This window comes from Centropristis striata, chromosome 6 (genome assembly GCF_030273125.1).
Source record: "Centropristis striata isolate RG_2023a ecotype Rhode Island chromosome 6, C.striata_1.0, whole genome shotgun sequence".
In the NCBI taxonomy this organism is placed as follows: domain Eukaryota; kingdom Metazoa; phylum Chordata; class Actinopteri; order Perciformes; family Serranidae; genus Centropristis; species Centropristis striata.
In genome coordinates this window covers 26,100,895-26,118,494 of record NC_081522.1, presented here as the reverse complement: position 1 = coordinate 26,118,494, position 17,600 = coordinate 26,100,895, and the positions used below count along the sequence as shown (strand labels likewise).

The 17,600-nt window shown below is 37.1% G+C and overlaps 1 protein-coding gene across 3 annotated transcripts in view; it reads right to left on the bottom strand.

The window, feature by feature from the left end:
* Nucleotides 1-16,554, bottom strand: part of cbfb (core-binding factor subunit beta) — a 59,385-nt gene extending 42,831 nt beyond the window's left edge. For all 3 annotated transcript variants that reach the window (XM_059334657.1, XM_059334658.1, XM_059334656.1), the window contains exons 1-3: nucleotides 16,007-16,554; nucleotides 15,145-15,231; nucleotides 1,868-1,984 (exon numbers count right to left, since the gene is read on the bottom strand). In XM_059334657.1, coding sequence (XP_059190640.1) covers nucleotides 1,868-1,984; nucleotides 15,145-15,231; nucleotides 16,007-16,084 — 282 coding nt within the window. In that variant the 5' untranslated portion in view covers nucleotides 16,085-16,554. The remainder of the gene's footprint in view (nucleotides 1-1,867; nucleotides 1,985-15,144; nucleotides 15,232-16,006) is intronic.
* Between the last annotated feature and the right edge of the window lie 1,046 nt (nucleotides 16,555-17,600).

Sequence of the window (17,600 nt, the reverse complement as noted above, 5' to 3'; positions counted from 1 at the left end):
ATCTTTTTCTGAAATAAATATATTTATTTGAGAACAGAATAACGAAAATTACAAAATAACTATGACAAACCCTAGTAAGGGCAGCATTTATATATAAAGAAAAGGAAAAAAAGAACTATATCGTTATATGCGATGTGGTCCAATGCCATATCACATTGAAAAATATATCGATATATCTTTTATAGCGATATATCGCCCAGCCCTAATACCCAGCTGTCTGAAGGGTTGTTTCAATATTTATTTGAAAACTGAACGACAATATATTTCATGTTGTACCTCATCAACTTATGGTTTGTGTAAATATATTCCTACTCTGAATTTTATGCCATCAAATCATTAGAAAAAGTTGCGACAGTTTGTGGAACACTCAAAAAAAAAACACCTGTTAAACTCAAAGTTAAATTCAAGCAAGTGATAGGAGGGCTGCAATATATCGATATATTTCAAAATGTGATATGGAATTAGACCATATCGCATATATCGATATAGTTCAAATTTGCACTGTGTGGCGAATTTTATTTCGTAGGCTATTTTTATTTAAGAGATATATTTGTTTAAATGTGCACTTTATGGAGCTTTGATTTAAAAAAGGTACTCCTGTTCTACAGTATTTATGTTCACTTAAATAAACAGTTTTAATAAAACTACTTGTGACATGTCATATTTGGCTTTGACTGAACGTTTGCTCTCACTTTGCGATAAAAATATCAAGATATACTGGCTTTTGGTCCATATCGCCCAGCCCTAGGTGATATAGTATCATGATTGGGTTCAAAGGGAGCATCCTCCAAAGGCTCAGTTGTTAATAAGCAAGATTGGGGCGAGGTTCACCACTTTGTGAAATACTGTGTGGGCGAATAATCCAGCATAATTGCAAGGCATTCATGGATTTCACCATATACAATCCATAATGTCATTAAAAGATTCATAGAATCCAGACAAATCTCTAGTCACTGGATAAAAGACTGACATGACTGAATAAAGTATATTACTAGATGGGAAATCTTCAGAAAACCATTGTGGGGAAACACAGTTTGTCTACAGATGTAAGTTAAGACTCTGCAATACAAAGAGAAAGCATTCATCATAGGGCTGAATGATTAATTGCATTTGCAATTATATCTCAATATAATTTTCTAATCGCAAGGGACTGCTGGGGAGGCAGCATCAGACACAGAGATCTAATTTATCTTGTTTTAAGAGTTAATTCCTTATTTTAAGTGTTCAACATGCTTATTTCTAGATTTAACAATATCAATTTAAGAAATCTTGTCAAATGAAATTATCTGTCCATGCAGCAAGATCATTTCCCTCAGATTTAGTGTTTTTATCTGGTTTTTAGACACACCTTTCTTGCAGTGTACAGATTTCAACTGAATATACCGTATATCAAAAAGTCTCTTCTAAAGTACCCCAACTCTTCTGGAATCAGGCTTGTACCCTGACATGTTCAGGCCAATGCTGAGTTCCAGGATTAAACTCAACAATGGCATAAATGTCATAAATTCACATTGACGTTTTTTGTCTTTGTGTGGGTGTCTGGACTGTCATTTTCATTTCATCAAATAAAAGAGGAACTGCAAGCCACAGAGATCTGTGTTTCCCCAAAAGCTTTTTTTTGTTTCACAAAGTTTCACATTTTCTCGCCTGACAACAAAGTTGGATGAGTCAAGTGCACATGACTGAAGCATGAGATAAATAGCAAAGTATTTTAAAATTGAATTGATTTCATCCGCTGCTGGTGTGTTTAGGATCCATTTTGGAGCAGGGAGAAGGCAGGATAGTGTGTGTGTGTGTGTGTGTGTGTGTGTGTGTGTGTGTGTGTGTGTGTTGTTTTGTGCTTGTAGATATATTGCACTTGTCCTACCTTTCCTGTCTCCCTCTCAAAGTCGACATACTCCCTTGTCGGAACTTGTCTCTGATCTCCATGCAGGTTGGCTGGAAAGAACTGGAGAGAGAGGTTGGTACCTGTAGCTACAAAGGCCTGGAGAGAGAGAGACAAAGAGAGAGAGAGAGAAAGAGAGAGAGAGAGAGAGCATAACGTCAGTCAGGACATGCTACATTAAGTGATTTTTGACCGTCTGGGCAGTAAGATTTCAAAATAAACTCACAAGCACAGCCCCTGATATACCATTGGTTATGAAAATTGATGCATCTCATGTGTTAGCAAACCGCTTCACATTCAGCATAAACTTCACTAGAATTTTAGCTCTGTTTGATGTCCACCAACTTCTGGAAAAAATATGTTTCTTGAGATGCTCCATCTGCCACTTGTTTGTTCCAGCTCTTATTGTTGTAGTTTGGGAAGGTGGTCTGGAAGCTTGTCTGAGCATTTTAAAGGGAAACAGTTTAAAATGGGACACAGTAGCCGTGTTTCGACTAGGGGGGGAAGTGGCCGTCGGGAAAGTGTCAGGCCACACCCTCTCAAAAGTCTGCTCAGCTACACCCGAAGAAGCTCTACTCCATCTTTACAAACCTCCTGGTCCCTCCAACCCCCCCTACTACCTCCTCACTCTATCGACCCACTTCGTCAACCACTTCCTGAAAAAGATTGAGGACATACGCTCTTCATTTACCCATCCAGTCTTACAACCTGCCTCTCCTCCTTCCTCGTCATCGTCTCCCTCCCTCTCAGCATTCACTCCACTGTCTCCTCCTCAAGTGCTCAGCCTTGTAACCTCTGCCCGTCCTACCACTTGTCAGCTGGATCCTATTCCCTCCCACCTGTTCCAGTCTATTGCTCCGGATATCCTCCCGTTCCTCTCCCATCTTATCAACACCTCCTTGACTACTGGCTGTTTTCCTAACTCTCTGAAGGAAGCAAGGGTGAATCCTCTCCTAAAGCAATCCAACCTCGACCCATCCTTAGTGGACAACTACAGACCCGTCTCTCCTGCCGTTCCTCTCCAAAACTCTGGAACGGGCTATCTTCAATCAACTATCCTGCTACCTGCATAGGTACAGCCTCCTTGACCCTCAGCAGTCTGGTTTCAAGAAGTGCCACTCAACAGAGACTGCCCTTCTCGCTGTGACTGAACAGCTTCACAAGGCGGCCTCTCTCTTATCTGTGGTGGTTCTACTTGACCTTTCTGCGGCTTTCGACACTGTGGATCACCAGATCCTCATCTCCACCCTTCTTCACCTTGGAGTATCGGGCTCTGCCCTGTCTCTGCTCAAATCCTATCTCAAGGACCGCACCTTTTGTGTAACTTGGAGGGGTTCTGTTTCAGAACCCTGTCCACTCACCACCGGGGTCCCTCAAGGCTCTGCCCTTGGTCCGCTCCTTTTCTCTGTATACACCAACTCCCTTGGCTCCCTAATCCACTCGCATGGCTTCTCCTTTCATAGCTATGCCGATGACACCCAGCTAATCCTCTCATTTCCCCAATCTGAAACACTTGCAGCAGCACGTATCTCTGCATGTCTGGCTAACATCTCCCAGTGGATGTCCTCACACCACCTCAAGCTCAACCTGGGAAAGACTGAGCTACTCTACCTCCCAGGGAAGGGCTCCCCCACCACTGACCTACACATCACTGTCCAGAACACAGTGGTTGTCTCCAAAGAAACTGCCAAAAACCTTGGTGTGACTCTTGACAACCAACTGTCCCTCTCCACAAACATCACCGCTACCACCAGATCCTGCAGATTCTTGTTGCATCAGGAGAATCCGCCCGTTTCTCACTCAGAAGGCAGCTCAGGTCCTGGTCCAGGCACTGGTCATCTCACGCCTGGACTACTGCAACTCCCTCATGGCAGGTCTGACTGCCAAAGCCATCCGACCTCTGCAACTCATCCAGAATGCAGCTGCTCCATTGGTCTTCAATCTTCCCAAATTTTCACACACAACACCCCTCCATACGCTTCAAGACTCTAGCTCTGGCGTACTCCGCTGCTAACGGTTCAGGTCCTACTTACATCCAGGACCTTGTCAAACCCTACACCACTGCTCTTCCTCTCCGCTCTGCATCAGCCAAACAGCTGGCGACTCCCACCCAGAGTCGCCCAAAAAGGTGTGTCTAAAAACCAGATAAAAACACTAAATCTGAGGGAAATTATCTTGCTGCATGGACAGATAATTTCACTTGACAAGATTTCGTAAACTAAGATTATTAAATCTAGAAGTAAGCATGTTGAACGCTTAAAATAAGAATTTAACTCTTAAAACAAGATAAATTAAAGCTGCAAGCAGCGATGAACTGGCCTGAGCAGAGTGACCTGACAATTATTTGTTTCTTACCAAGATAAAAAAAAAAACTTTAGATTTAGAAGTGTTACATAATTTATGTTGTTTTAGGAGTTCATTTCTTATTTTAAGTGTTCAACATACTTATTTCTAGATTTAATAATCTTAATTTAAGAAATTGAAATGAAATTGTCTGTCCATGCAGCAAGATCATTTCCCTCAGATTTAGTGTTTTTATCTTGTTTTTAGACACACCTTTTTTGCAGCGTGGGTTCTCACCGGGTACTCCAGCTTCCTCCCACAGTCCAAAATCATGCACTTGGTGACTCTAAATTGCCCGTAGGAGTGAATGAGAGTGTGATTGTCTGTCTTTATGTATCAGCTCCCGCAACCCAAGTGCGATTAAGCAGTTAAGGATAATGAATGAATGAGGCAGAGAATGTGTTTGTGTTATTATCATTAAGCTTCCATTTCAGCATACTTTTAAGGGCTCATGTTAATATCATTTGTGAATTTCTTCCTAAATTGTTTAGTCTATGAAACTGAAAAAGTATCCATCACACCAGGGTGATGGATACTTACCAGGGCCCAAGGTGACATCTTATTAAAATGGACTTTACAACCTTACAGAGGTCTTTATAATAAAATTTGTCCGTTTAATATCAACACACAGTAATACAGATATCAACACATTGCTGTGCAAGATTAAGATTCTGAAACTTGGATTTTATTACCATGGTTTAATAAAAATGTTTCCAGAGGGTCCTCGGAGGATTTTGAACAGCAGAATGTTTGAGTAAGTCTGAATGATTTTTTTGGGTCTCAGCCTGGAAGAGTTTAAATTTGATAGACTGCATCAGTTGTTCTTTGTCTCCTTTCTTTAACTCGTCTGTCCTCTGTCTGCCTCGCTCTGTTTCTTCTTAGTAAAACCGCTCTCCTCTTAGAACAAAAGCACTAAGTGAAGCACACACACACACACACACACACACACACACACACATAATCACATCATACTGTAGCTTCGCTCATTTTTTGATTTCTGTAAAATGGCTTCTTGCTCTAATGGGAGACATTCCCATCAAGATAAACACACACATGCTTATGCACACACACATAGACAAACACAAAAAAAATTAAAAATCAATAGAATGCATTTCTTTGTTGCAGTCAGAAAGCAATGAATTATAGCGAGAAAGAAAATCAAGTTAGAAAATGTCTGTTTTTCTTGTGTGTGTGTGTGTATATGATGTGTGTGCTGAGACCGATCAATACTAATGGCATTTAGTGATGCGACTGAACTAGAAGCATATGAATTATGCACTCTGTCAAATCCGTCCGTCATCAGAGAGCAAGGGAGCAACACTGAATGGAAGAGAAGAACAGAGCGAGTAGGAGGAGGAGAGGGGAACGAAGGGAGGAGAACGCTGAAGTGTGTACATGGACGGAGAGAGAAAAAAGTCTCTCATACACACATTAATACGCACACACACTCACTGAGACGAGAGCTCAAAGAACACCCGAGTCATCATTTCTGCTGTATTTGAAGTATTGGATTACAACCATCTGATACTCATTTGCTGCCTACTACTGCGGGAGGGAAAAAAGAGGGAAGGAGAGGAGAGAGAGACGGATGGAGGGAAACTGAGAGACAAAGGAGGAAAAGGAAAAATAGAGGCAGGCAGAAAAATGAGAAGAGAAATGAAAGGAGCAAGAAGGGGGACTGTAAGGAGAGAGAGAGGGAGAGAGAGAGAGAGAGAGAGAGAGAGAGAGAGAGAGGGAATGGAAGTGAGATTTAGAATACAGACAGAAGAACAGAGCAAAGAAACTGAAATAAAAGGAAGTGAACAGACAGAGACAAAGAGAGAGAGGAGAGAGGAGAGAGGGGGGAGACGGACGAGGGCAGCATGAAAATCAATAGTAGTTGAGAAAGCGACTCATCTCTAATGAGCTGAGCCCGAGATAATTTACTTTGAATTATTGTCCCATTTATCAGATCAATCCTGAACAGTTTAGAGTCGCCCTGAGTCCATACATCTGTGTGTGTGTGTGTGTGTGTGCGCGCACGAGCAATATAAATTGCAATACAAAACGCAATACAAAACTGCCAAATTGCATTTCCACATGACATTTTAAAAGTAAAATTTAAAGAAAATAAACGTAAATAAACCTGTGATATTTAACCCATTTGTGTCTAAAGTTTATATTTAAGTGTAATAAAATAAAAGACACAAAATGAAAAAAAAAGACACAAAATGACTAAAAAAAAAACAAGATGACTAAAAAAGACACAAAATGACTAAAAAAGACACAAAAAGACACAAAATGACTAAAAAAAACACAAGATGACTAAACAAAGACACAAAATGACTAAAAAAGATACAAGATGACTAAAACAGACACAAAATGACTAAAAAAGACACAAAATGACAAAAAAGACACAAAAAGACACAAAATGACTAAAAAAGACACAAGATGACTAAAAAAAGACACAAAATGACTAAAAAGACACAAAAAGAAGCAAAATGACTAAAAAAGACACAAAAAGACACAAAATGACTAATACAGACACAAAATGACTAAAAAAAGACACAAACAGACACAAAATGACTAAAAAAGACACAAACTGACTTAAAAAAAGACACAAAATGACTAAAAAAGACACAAAAAGGCAATACAAATTGCAATACAAAACACAATACAAAACTGCCAAATTGCATTTCCACATGATATTTTAAATGTAAAATTTAAAGAAAAATAAACACAAATAAACCTGTGATATTTAACCCATTTGTGTCTAAAGTTTATATTTAAGTGTAATAGGAAGAAAGTGCCACATTTTATATTATCTAACAGCACAAATGTTTTTAGATCACATGACAGATCACTCACATTTTAAATAATGCTGAAAAACACTAACATTGTGTTTATTAAATGTCTTCAATAGGAATGTTTCACATTGCATGATTGCAAATCTTTGATATTTCACTTGTTGTAAGATCATAATACATTGTAGCTTTTGGGAGAATGACATTTTCTTTTTTAACTTTATTCAACCTCCGTCACACATGGCTATATATGCTAAAAAAAAATGTTTTTTTCAATGTGCAAGATCTGTAAAATGCAAAGTATTCTCAGGAAAACAAACAGCACAATAAAATATATTAATAATTATACCAAATAGCAGAAATGTATGTATAGAATGTGTATAGAATGTATGTATATGTCTTATTTCTTTATATTCTAATTATTATTCTGTTCTTATATATATTGTGTCTGGATCTTGAACTGCTGACAACTAAATTTCCCCACTGCAGAATTTATCTTATCTTATCTTATGTAGTAAATATATAGACAGTCACTCATAAAGTTGGAATCCAATATTTTTGTACCTCTTTCCATGAAATAATTGTGACAATGTGATTGATTCTTGACCTATAAAGTGTATATCTTCTCAAAACTTTATTAATTAATCTCTTCCAAACATATCATAATGAAAATAAAACCACAATTAGTAGAGGATTGGGTCTGAAAACAAAATTATTCCAACTTTATGGGCGTGTAGAAAAAAACAGCAGTCCCATGTGCCCAAAGGCTAAATATTGTATGTTTAAAAAAACTTCTCAGCCAAACAACTCAGTCCATTTTAAAAATGTCTTTATATATGTTCTTATGAAAGCCTGGAGACCAGCAAAGGAAGTGTAACATTTCTGTTGTGGGTTAAAAAATGTTTGTTTTTTTCTTGGACATTATTTCAGGAGCTGTTATAACATGCAGAACATAAAATACATATATTTCATATTTGACAATAAATCTACCGCTCTTACAAATAAGAATAAGACAGAAGCATTGAAAGTTCAATCTTTAGACAGTTGGGAATCATCATCCTAATGTTGCACATATGAAAAGTATAAAGTGTTTTATTTCCTACCCACTTTAAAACACATTTTATTTATTTATATAAGCAGCTTCTTCTGTAAACAAAAGTTTGTTCTAAACTGACAACTAAATGAAAACCACATGGAAGAAATGGTCGGTAAGACAATGAAACCTGTTTCATAAGGAGGTTAAATTTCTGACATTTCAGAAAGAGAAAGTTCTGTCTAACAGAATAAACCAGCTTTTAAATCAAATAAAAATGACTCCGCTTGGAATGATTTCACTAATAAATCTACTTGTTCCTTCTAATGTGACAGCCTAATACTGTCAAAGCTCATATATCATCCTGCAAAGTTAAGCTCCAAGTGACGTTACAATAACAAATAATGTTTCATGAGCATGACTTCTTCATGACATCCAGACTAGAAAACAAAGCAGCGTGGAGCCCTACTGTTAATTTTACCTCTAAAGTTCTCGCTGTAAACTCCATGAGGCCACTTTCAGTTTGATGATGATATACCAAGTAAAACTGGAGACAAGCTCAAATATATTTAGTATAAAATGATAGAACTGGATGTAACCCTCTTATATGTTATATTTGACATCTTTGTTCACATTTGCATCATTTCAAATTCTTTATTGAGCATGATAGTGTTTTGAAAGTAAAAAAAAAGACATTTTATGTTGGACTAAAGGACTAAAAAAGACACAAAATGACTAAAAAAAGACACAAAAAGACACAAAATGACAAAAAAAAGACACAAAATGAGAAGACAAAACAAAACACAGAAGAAGACACAAAATGACTAAAAAATACACAAAATGAAAAAAAGACACAAAAAGACACAAAATGACTAAAAAAGACACAAACTTACTAAAAAAAGACACAAAATGACCAAAAAGACACAAAATGAGAAGACAAAATGACCACAAAAAAAAACACAGAAGAAGGCACAAAATGACTAAAAAATACACAAAAAGACACAAAATGACTAAAAAAGACACAAACTTACTAAAAAAAGACACAAAATGCCTAAAAAAGACACAAAATGACTAAAAAAGACACAAACTTACTAAAAGAAGACACAAAATGACAAAAAAGACACAAACTTACTAAAAAAAGACACAAAATGACTAAAAAAGACACAAAATCGCCAAAAAAGACACAAAATGACCAAAAAGACACAAAATGAGAAGACAAAATGACCACAAAAAAAAAACACAGAAGAAGACACAAAATGACTAAAAAAGACACAAAAAGACACAAAATGACTAATAAAAGACACAAAATGACTAAAAAAGACACAAACTTACTAAAAAAAAAGACACAAAATGACTAAAAAAGACACAAAATGGCCAAAAAAGACACAAAATTACCAAAACTGTTAGAGAGTCCCACTAGAATAAAAAAAAGAGTTGATGACAGGATCACACATAATCACAAGATCACATTTATGTTGGTTTTTCTTTGTTTGTTTTTGGTTCAAAATGTTGATCCAGTAAGTCAGAATAAAAAAATCTATTATTATTAGGTCATATAGGTGAAGTTGTGCTGAAAAAAAATATACCAACATGGCATTTAAACATTGTTTAAGTGGTGTATACAGGCAGGATGACAAGGGTTCAGAAATGGACTAATAGCCCAAAACTCTATAAAGTTAAGCTCCAAGTGACAATAACAAACAACGTTTCAGCCCGGAGGTTGACTTTAAACACCACATAAATTCAGCATTACCCTAATAAATATCCCACAGTTTACAGTTTGTTTTCTGCTCCATCTCATCTATAAAAAGTGACAGCACGTTTGTGTCTCATTGTGTCGGATAGTCGTTCTAACTGACCATGAAAATAGCAGGAGGTCTTTAGCGGCGTCTGGCAGATAGATAAATCAGCGACATGATGTCACAGCTGCTATCAAACCATTAAAACGGTGGCCATCAATTCTCACAGAACAGGCTTATAAATACAGTGAGGACAGACAGACAGACAGACAGACGGACGCATCATGTCCCACTAAAAGATGGTAAAACTAGATGCACCCCCCTCTCCTGCCCCCCCTCCTGCGATGATGACAGCATGTTTGTGAAAAATACCTCGAGGATGACTAAGACAGCACAAGTTGCCGTGTGTTTGTATCAGCAGCCTGAAGGCTTTTCACCTGACTTCACCTTTTGTTGAGGACGGGATTAAACAGGTAGTTTGAAGCACACACACTACATTCTTAATAATATTATGAGATTTTGAATGTGCGCTAAAATATGGAGGTTTTTTTTTAAGACAACAGAAAAGGTCACACGGGTTCAGCAGCACTTGAGGAGGAAACGTAGCTCTGTGGCTGCACTGAAGACGTTTATATCCTGGCTGTGCTACAGTTACTTTGCAGATTAAGATTTTAAAAAAACCTATGAGTATGATAAAACATGATGCATTGTTATAAAGTAAAGTAAATGCACCTATGATATTAAAATGCTGCTTAAATCCAGTAACATAGTAATATGTTCAGAAAACAATGACAGAGACCATTTTTCCAGCCATTTTTTTGGAGGACTTAAACTTGGAACGGTGTGTGTGTGTGTGTGTGTGTGTGTGTGTGTGTGTGTGTGTGTTCTTGTACTTCCTACATAGTGAGGACCAGAACACGTTTTTAACCAACAGAGTGAGGATATTTTTGTGAAGTGAGGACATTATGGCCGGTTCTCACTTCTTTAAAGGATTGTTTGAGAGTTCAGACTTTGCTTCAGGGTTAAGGTTATAATTAGGTTTATGTTAGGGTTAGGTTTGGGTGTTTAGTTGTGATGGTGAAGGTTAGGATAAGGCAGGAGTAGGCAACCTGAGGCTCCAGAGCCACAGGTTGCCTCAACTTCAGGCCATCTCCAGTGGCTCCCTGCTGCTTTCACAAAAAAAAAAGGATGTGGAATTTGTCCACAATTTAATCCACATCATTGTAGTGATTCTACCATCATCCAATTGTAAAAATATGTACCCTATAGACAGGAAAAAAATATATATTTTAGTCGCCTGAAATATGCATCATAGCCTATGACCATCTGACCCTTCGCTATTTATATTCTTCTATACATTTTTGCCAAAACTAGCTCCAACAGAAAAGACAGATTCGTTTTGTGCTTCACGCTGAGTGACTTGCTTGATTTGCAGCAAGAAATTGGCAAATTACTTTCATAATAAGGCTCAAAGATGCGGCTCCAGAGGCCAATAATGGCTCTTTTCATGGAAAAAGGTTGCCGCGTGTTAAGGGTTAGGGACTAGGAAATTCACTATTCCAATGAGGGCCCTCAAATAGATAGAAGTACAAGGATGTGTGTGTGAAGAAGAAAGGGTGATCCCCACAAGTGATGATTAAAGCTGTAGTCCCTGTGATCTATGAAAACCAGTGTGTGTGTGTGTGTGTGTGTTCTTGTACTTCCTACATAGTGAGGACCGGAACACGTTTTTAACCAACAGAGTGAGGACATTTTTGCAAAGTGAGGACATTTTGGCCGGTCCTCACTTCTTTAAAGGCGAGTCTTAAATCTCTTTTTGAGATTTAAGACTTTGTTTTAGGGTTAAGGTTACAAAAAAATGATAATTAACTGTAACTATATTTTGTGGTTACAAAACTAACTAAAACTAATTAAAATTATAGTGAAAATGTTCTTCGTTTCCGTCTTTGTCAACGTTTTTCATACATACAGGCAGGGAATACAACTTTTATTGTGGAAAGACTATCTGAACAATAATTCACTACTCAGTTCTTCATATTCAAGTTGACCTGACAATATTTTCAAACAATATGAATTTAGTATAATGGTCAAAAGTGCTTTGTAATACATGAACATCTAAAGTTCAAGATCATTTGAAATGTCTCTACTCAATATTATTTTTGTCCTTAATATATATCTATAATTATGGCATTTGCAAAAAAAGTAAATAACATCATCTTAGAAAAGTATCTAATTTTCATTGTGTTATGTAAAAGTAGGTCCCCATTAGTCACCAAATAATCTGTGTGAAATATGCTAATCAATGTAAATGATGTACCCTGAAAGCATGTTTACTGGTTTTTACGGATGTCCCCATAAAGCCTGATTAAAACATCACTTCATCATTTAGGATGTTTGAAGGTGTGTGTATAGGCTATCTAAGCTGTGGCTAGTTTACTTAATTTTTTTCAGCTCTCTACAACCTCTAGAAAGGGTGGTCCCCTCAAGTGATGATTAAAGCTGGAGTCCCCGTGATCTATGAAAACCAGTATGTGTGTGTGTGTGTGTGTGTGTCCATCTGATCAGATGCATTTGAAGAAGAAGCGGCAGGAGAGAAGTGTGGTTTGGAAATAAAAGGAGACACTGTTGCCACAAACTATCTCTTACTGCTGGCTGCTGCTCCTTATATGAAAATGACACGCTGCAGATGTCTAATGCATTCAACACAACACCACAACTAACAACGCACCTAAATCAACAGAAAAACTGCTCGGGTCTAAACAGAAATAGGGCTTCAACTAATTATTCATTTCAATTTCTTCATTCTGGTAGTGAAAAGGTCATGATGCGACATCATCAAGGTGTTTGTTTTGTCAGAGCAACAGTCCCAAACCCACAGATGTTCAGTTTACTATCATATTAGGTAAAAAAAAAAAAAAAGAGAGCAGCATGTCACTATCATCTCAGTATTAGCTCTAAACATAAATGAAACAAAACAAAAAAAAACCCTGAAGCATTATTTTATCAAATATGTGCTAATTCACATACATTTTCAGAACAGAAACACATAAAGCCAGCTTCAACACACTTATTTCATTTTGATTACATATTAGAGTCACATTTTTACTGAGGAAATTATTCTTTATTGCTGCAGAAATCAGAACATACTGTAAACAGCCATTAAAAAAATATTTCTGCCATGTTTTTGGGAATAAAATGTTCTATAACTTAGACTATGAAATGCATAAGAACAAAGTCCTTGTTAAAAAAATCCTTCAGAATATATATAGGAATGAATCAATGTATGTGAAGTGCAGATTTTTGGCTCACAGTTTCAGCCTTTAAAGATTAAAGTCCCATTCAAATGTAAGTCAAGGTGAATAGAATACATAATGACATGTTTAACTAATAGATATCAACCTAGAATTTTCCCAGTTAATTATTTACATTAAGATTTTTTGTATTACATGTTGTTTTTTTTACATTGAAATATGTAAATGAGGCATAATCGAAAGCTAAATTTGGGTGAATTTAGGGGAAATCCACAGATTTAAATAGAGAAAGTGAAGCAAAATAACAACGAAATGTTTTCTTTCCACTCTAACAGACGACATGGTGTGGAAGCAAAAAAAGGTCTTTAAGAAAACATATTTCTGGCTGTAATGTTTCAGTGGATTATTACTGAACATCATACAGGTGTTTCAATCTTTCTGTTCACTTGCTGTATGTCTACCACATTCACTACATGTTTACTGTATATACCAAAATTAGACATGACGGGATATTTGCTTTAGGTGAGCAGCAGATTTAGGCCCCTAATTACAGCCCTGATAGTGTTGTAACCATGAAGTGCCCGTGTGATAACAAGCGTTAAGGAGAAAAGCTGAGACGATGATGACTGCAGCTGCACTAAGTGAAGTTAAGCCTGCTGGGTCCGCATGTCTCATAACACGTCTACTTCCTTATGCAGGGACGCGTCAAAACATCAGCACACACACACACACACACATACTCGTTTATCTGGCCCGGTGAGGACAGTGGACATAGAGGTGCCTCCTGGGGACCACCCTTTCTAAATGAGATACAGACATGGTTCTGAGTCCAAAAAATCTTTTTCAATTTTAGATTTTCATGTATCACTTGAAATATCTAGATTTCTCATTTTTAATTTTTTACTTACTGCATATGAAATTTACCAAACCGATGGGGACAGAACATGGGGAAAGACCAATTTTAAATAAAAACAGATGTAATTTGCATAGAGTAGGTTTAACCAGTTTTGGGGGTGTGTAGAAATATACATTTCAATAAAGTATGAAGTAGAATTTCAACTAAAATAGTGAGAAAATGTCTATATTCCCTCTATTCTCTTGAACTATTCATTAAGATGAAATTATTTCTTATTTACTGTGGAAAAGCAACATGTTGTGGAATTCTAATTACAAATAGTGATGTATCTGTTAGAATGATCCAGCTGAGAGCCGGAAGTGAACAAGGGGAGCTGCTTTGTTTTTCTTTTCCTCCACTTTTTTCGGTGAAAGCTGCAAGTTATTGGTAACACACACACACACACACACACACACACACACACATACACACACACACACACACAGTGTATCTACACTGCTCGGCTGCACAGACTGAACTGATCTCAGTGTTCTCATAATAAGAGTTAATTTGTCCCTTCAAATGGAGACAACCTTGAGATTAATGCATGCTATAGGGATGTTTTTAAACTTTCATTCATGAGCCAAGACAAAGTTCACAGGCCAGATAGATAGATAGATAGATAGATAGATAGATAGATAGATAGATAGATAGATAGATAGATAGATAGATAGAACTGGGAAAGTACTGAGTTACAGTAAATGTGCACTTTATGGAGCTTTGTTTTAAAAAAAAAGGTACTTCTGTTGTTATACAGTATTTATGTTCACTTAAATAAACAGTTTCAATAAAACTACTTGTGATATTTCAGATTTGGCTTTGACTGAACATTCGCTCTCATTTTGCGATAAAAATATAGGGATATATATCGTATAGCGATATTCAGCCTAAATATATCGGGATATGACTTTTGGTCCATATCCCCCAGCCATAGTACTGTGTAGTAAAATTCACTGTTTTAGACAGTGTTAAAGTGCAATCCCAATGTTTATTACAACAACTTGTAAGTTTTCTAAATATATGTTAGTGGTTGAGCCATAGATTTGTAATTTTTTATATTTATGCACTTTATTTTGTGTTATTTGTTGCCAATTAAAGATCAGTAAGATTTCCATACTGTTTACACTGAAAAGGCCTATTCTGGAGCGATAGATGGCATTCTTGTTTTCAAGGACAAGAAAAAGAATAAATGAATATATTTAGTTTGGTACTCACTATTTCTGACCGTCCGTCCCTGCAAGCGTTCTGGAAGCGAGCTTGTCTCTCCTCATGGGGCCGGTCCCTGAAGCCAGTATATTTAATCTACAACAACAAGAAAACATGAACTGTAAAGAACACATTCACATACACACACACACACACACACACACACATATATATATATATATATATATATATATATATATATACTCAGAGATATATATTCAGTTTGACATTGAATGGCGATGCTCAGTGCCAGCAGTAGTCTGTAATTTGAAGATAAACCACAGGAATTTTGATTCAAGGAAAAAGGCGGATTTTGTGTCCCTGCCCTTCAACCCCCCAACCCTGCAAAAAATAATCTGTTCAAACAGTAGAAAAAATAAGTTAAAACATATGTTTTATATTTCATTTGAATATATAAAACATCTACAAAATTGTAAATTTTAGCATTAAATAAATAAACAAAAACAGTAGTTTCACAGTGAAATAAATAAGCAATAAATATTAATTTCATCATTAATTAAGTGAGCAAATTAATTTGAGTATTAATTAAGTCAACAGAAATACACATTTGAGCATTAAATAAACCAAAACAGTAATTTGAGAATTGAATAAATACTAAAAAATAAAAAAGAGTAAAATATAAAATAAGAATAAAAAGTCTGAGATGCAAGTACATATTGCACTTTAATAGCAATTTCCCTATTGGTGGATTTTCTTCAACTGTATCTTTTTGAGCCCTGAACTAAGTGCATCAAATTAAATGAAGTTTGAAGCTTCAAATAATTCGCCCCGCAGCGTGCTGTACTCCCCTACCGAGCCTCCTCTTTCTCCTTATTTCCGCCGTGTAACAGAGGATCAGTGTTAGACTCACCTCACACTCCCTGCTCAACTTGCGGAAAAACTCCTCATTCTCAAACTTGCTCCTCTGGTCCGGGACTACCCGCGGCATCTTCTCCAACACTTTCCGGCCTCTTCGCTTTCACTTTTCCGCCTTTTTCTCTCTATGATCCCGCACAGTAAAACTTGTGCTGTCCGTCCCTCTCTCTGCCTCTCTTTCTCTCACTTCTCTTCCGCGTCTCTCTCTCTGTTCTTTTCTTCTTCTGTGTGGAGCAATGTGCTCTCTGCTGCGGCTCTTATTGTGATGGTCTGCGGCTCCTGTGCGCTCCGGGTCGCCTCTGGCTCCGAATGGCTCTTATTGAGTGACCCACCGCGATAGATAAAGCTCAAATTGACCGTGTGGCTCTCTCTCTCTCTCTCTCTCTCTCTCTCTCTCTCTCTCTCTCTCTCTCTGTCTCTCTCTCTCTGTCTCTCTCTCTCTCTCTCTCTCTCTCTCTACCTCTCTCTCTTGACGAGCGTGTGATCTCAAGCAAGTGGCAACAAACGAGCGCTCCCTGTCTGTCTGTCTTTCTGTCTGTCTCTCTACCTGACTCTGTCTAGTCTCCTCCCCGGTGGGCCTGCCGATAATGTGCGCATTCAAGAAATTTGGGACACATATAATGCATAAAACATAAATGAATAGTCCTGTGACCTCGCTAAAATAGCCTTATTAAACTCACAATTATATGGCACAGAGTTGTTTTTTATCTTTTGCCAGATTTGTTGCGTAAAAAAGCTAAAAAAAAATCTTATCCACTCATGAGCCAAAAGGTGCAACTGTTATACATATACTTGTTATAGCGCATTATTATTAGTTAATGGGGGGAAAAAAATATTTAAAAATAATACAAATTTTAAAAATGGCTGAAACATAACATTTATCAACATATAAAGTAACATTTTAAATGTTTCTAGTAGTTGCTAATATACCAACAAAGGTCTTGAATCCGTTTTTTTTGTTCTTTGTAACACTTCGGTTGCTCATTCTAGCACAACTGCTAAATTTCAAAATTACGGCAGTTCACAAAGCACTTGAAAGCACCACCAGTCTACTTCAGAGTTGTTTTTGTTCTTTTGCCAGAGGAGGAAATATCTGTAGCTAAAAATTATTATCCACTCATGAGCCAAAAGGTGCAACTGTTACCGCATGATTCAGCAAAACAAATACATACACTAGTTGTAGCCCATTATTATTAGCTAATGGGAAAAACTTATTCTAAAATAATACACATTTAAATGGCTTAAACAAAAACATTTATCAACATATAAAGTAACATGTTAAATGTTTCTAATAGTTGCTAATATAACAACAAAGGTCTTGAATCAGTTTTTTGTTTTGTTTTTTGTAACACTTTGGTGGCTCGTCACTGCTAAATATCAAAATTACGGCAGTTCACAAAGCACTTGAAAGCACCACCAGTCTACTTCCTGGCTCCGTCGAGTCGCTCTTGTGACTGTACACCCAAAATACCGCCCCTTCTTCCTCCCCCTCCTCCCCCTCACCCCCCATTCACAATAATAATACTACTACACACGCTACTCGGGGCTGCCACTGCGCATGCGTGTGCCCTGAACCGCAGAAACTTTAT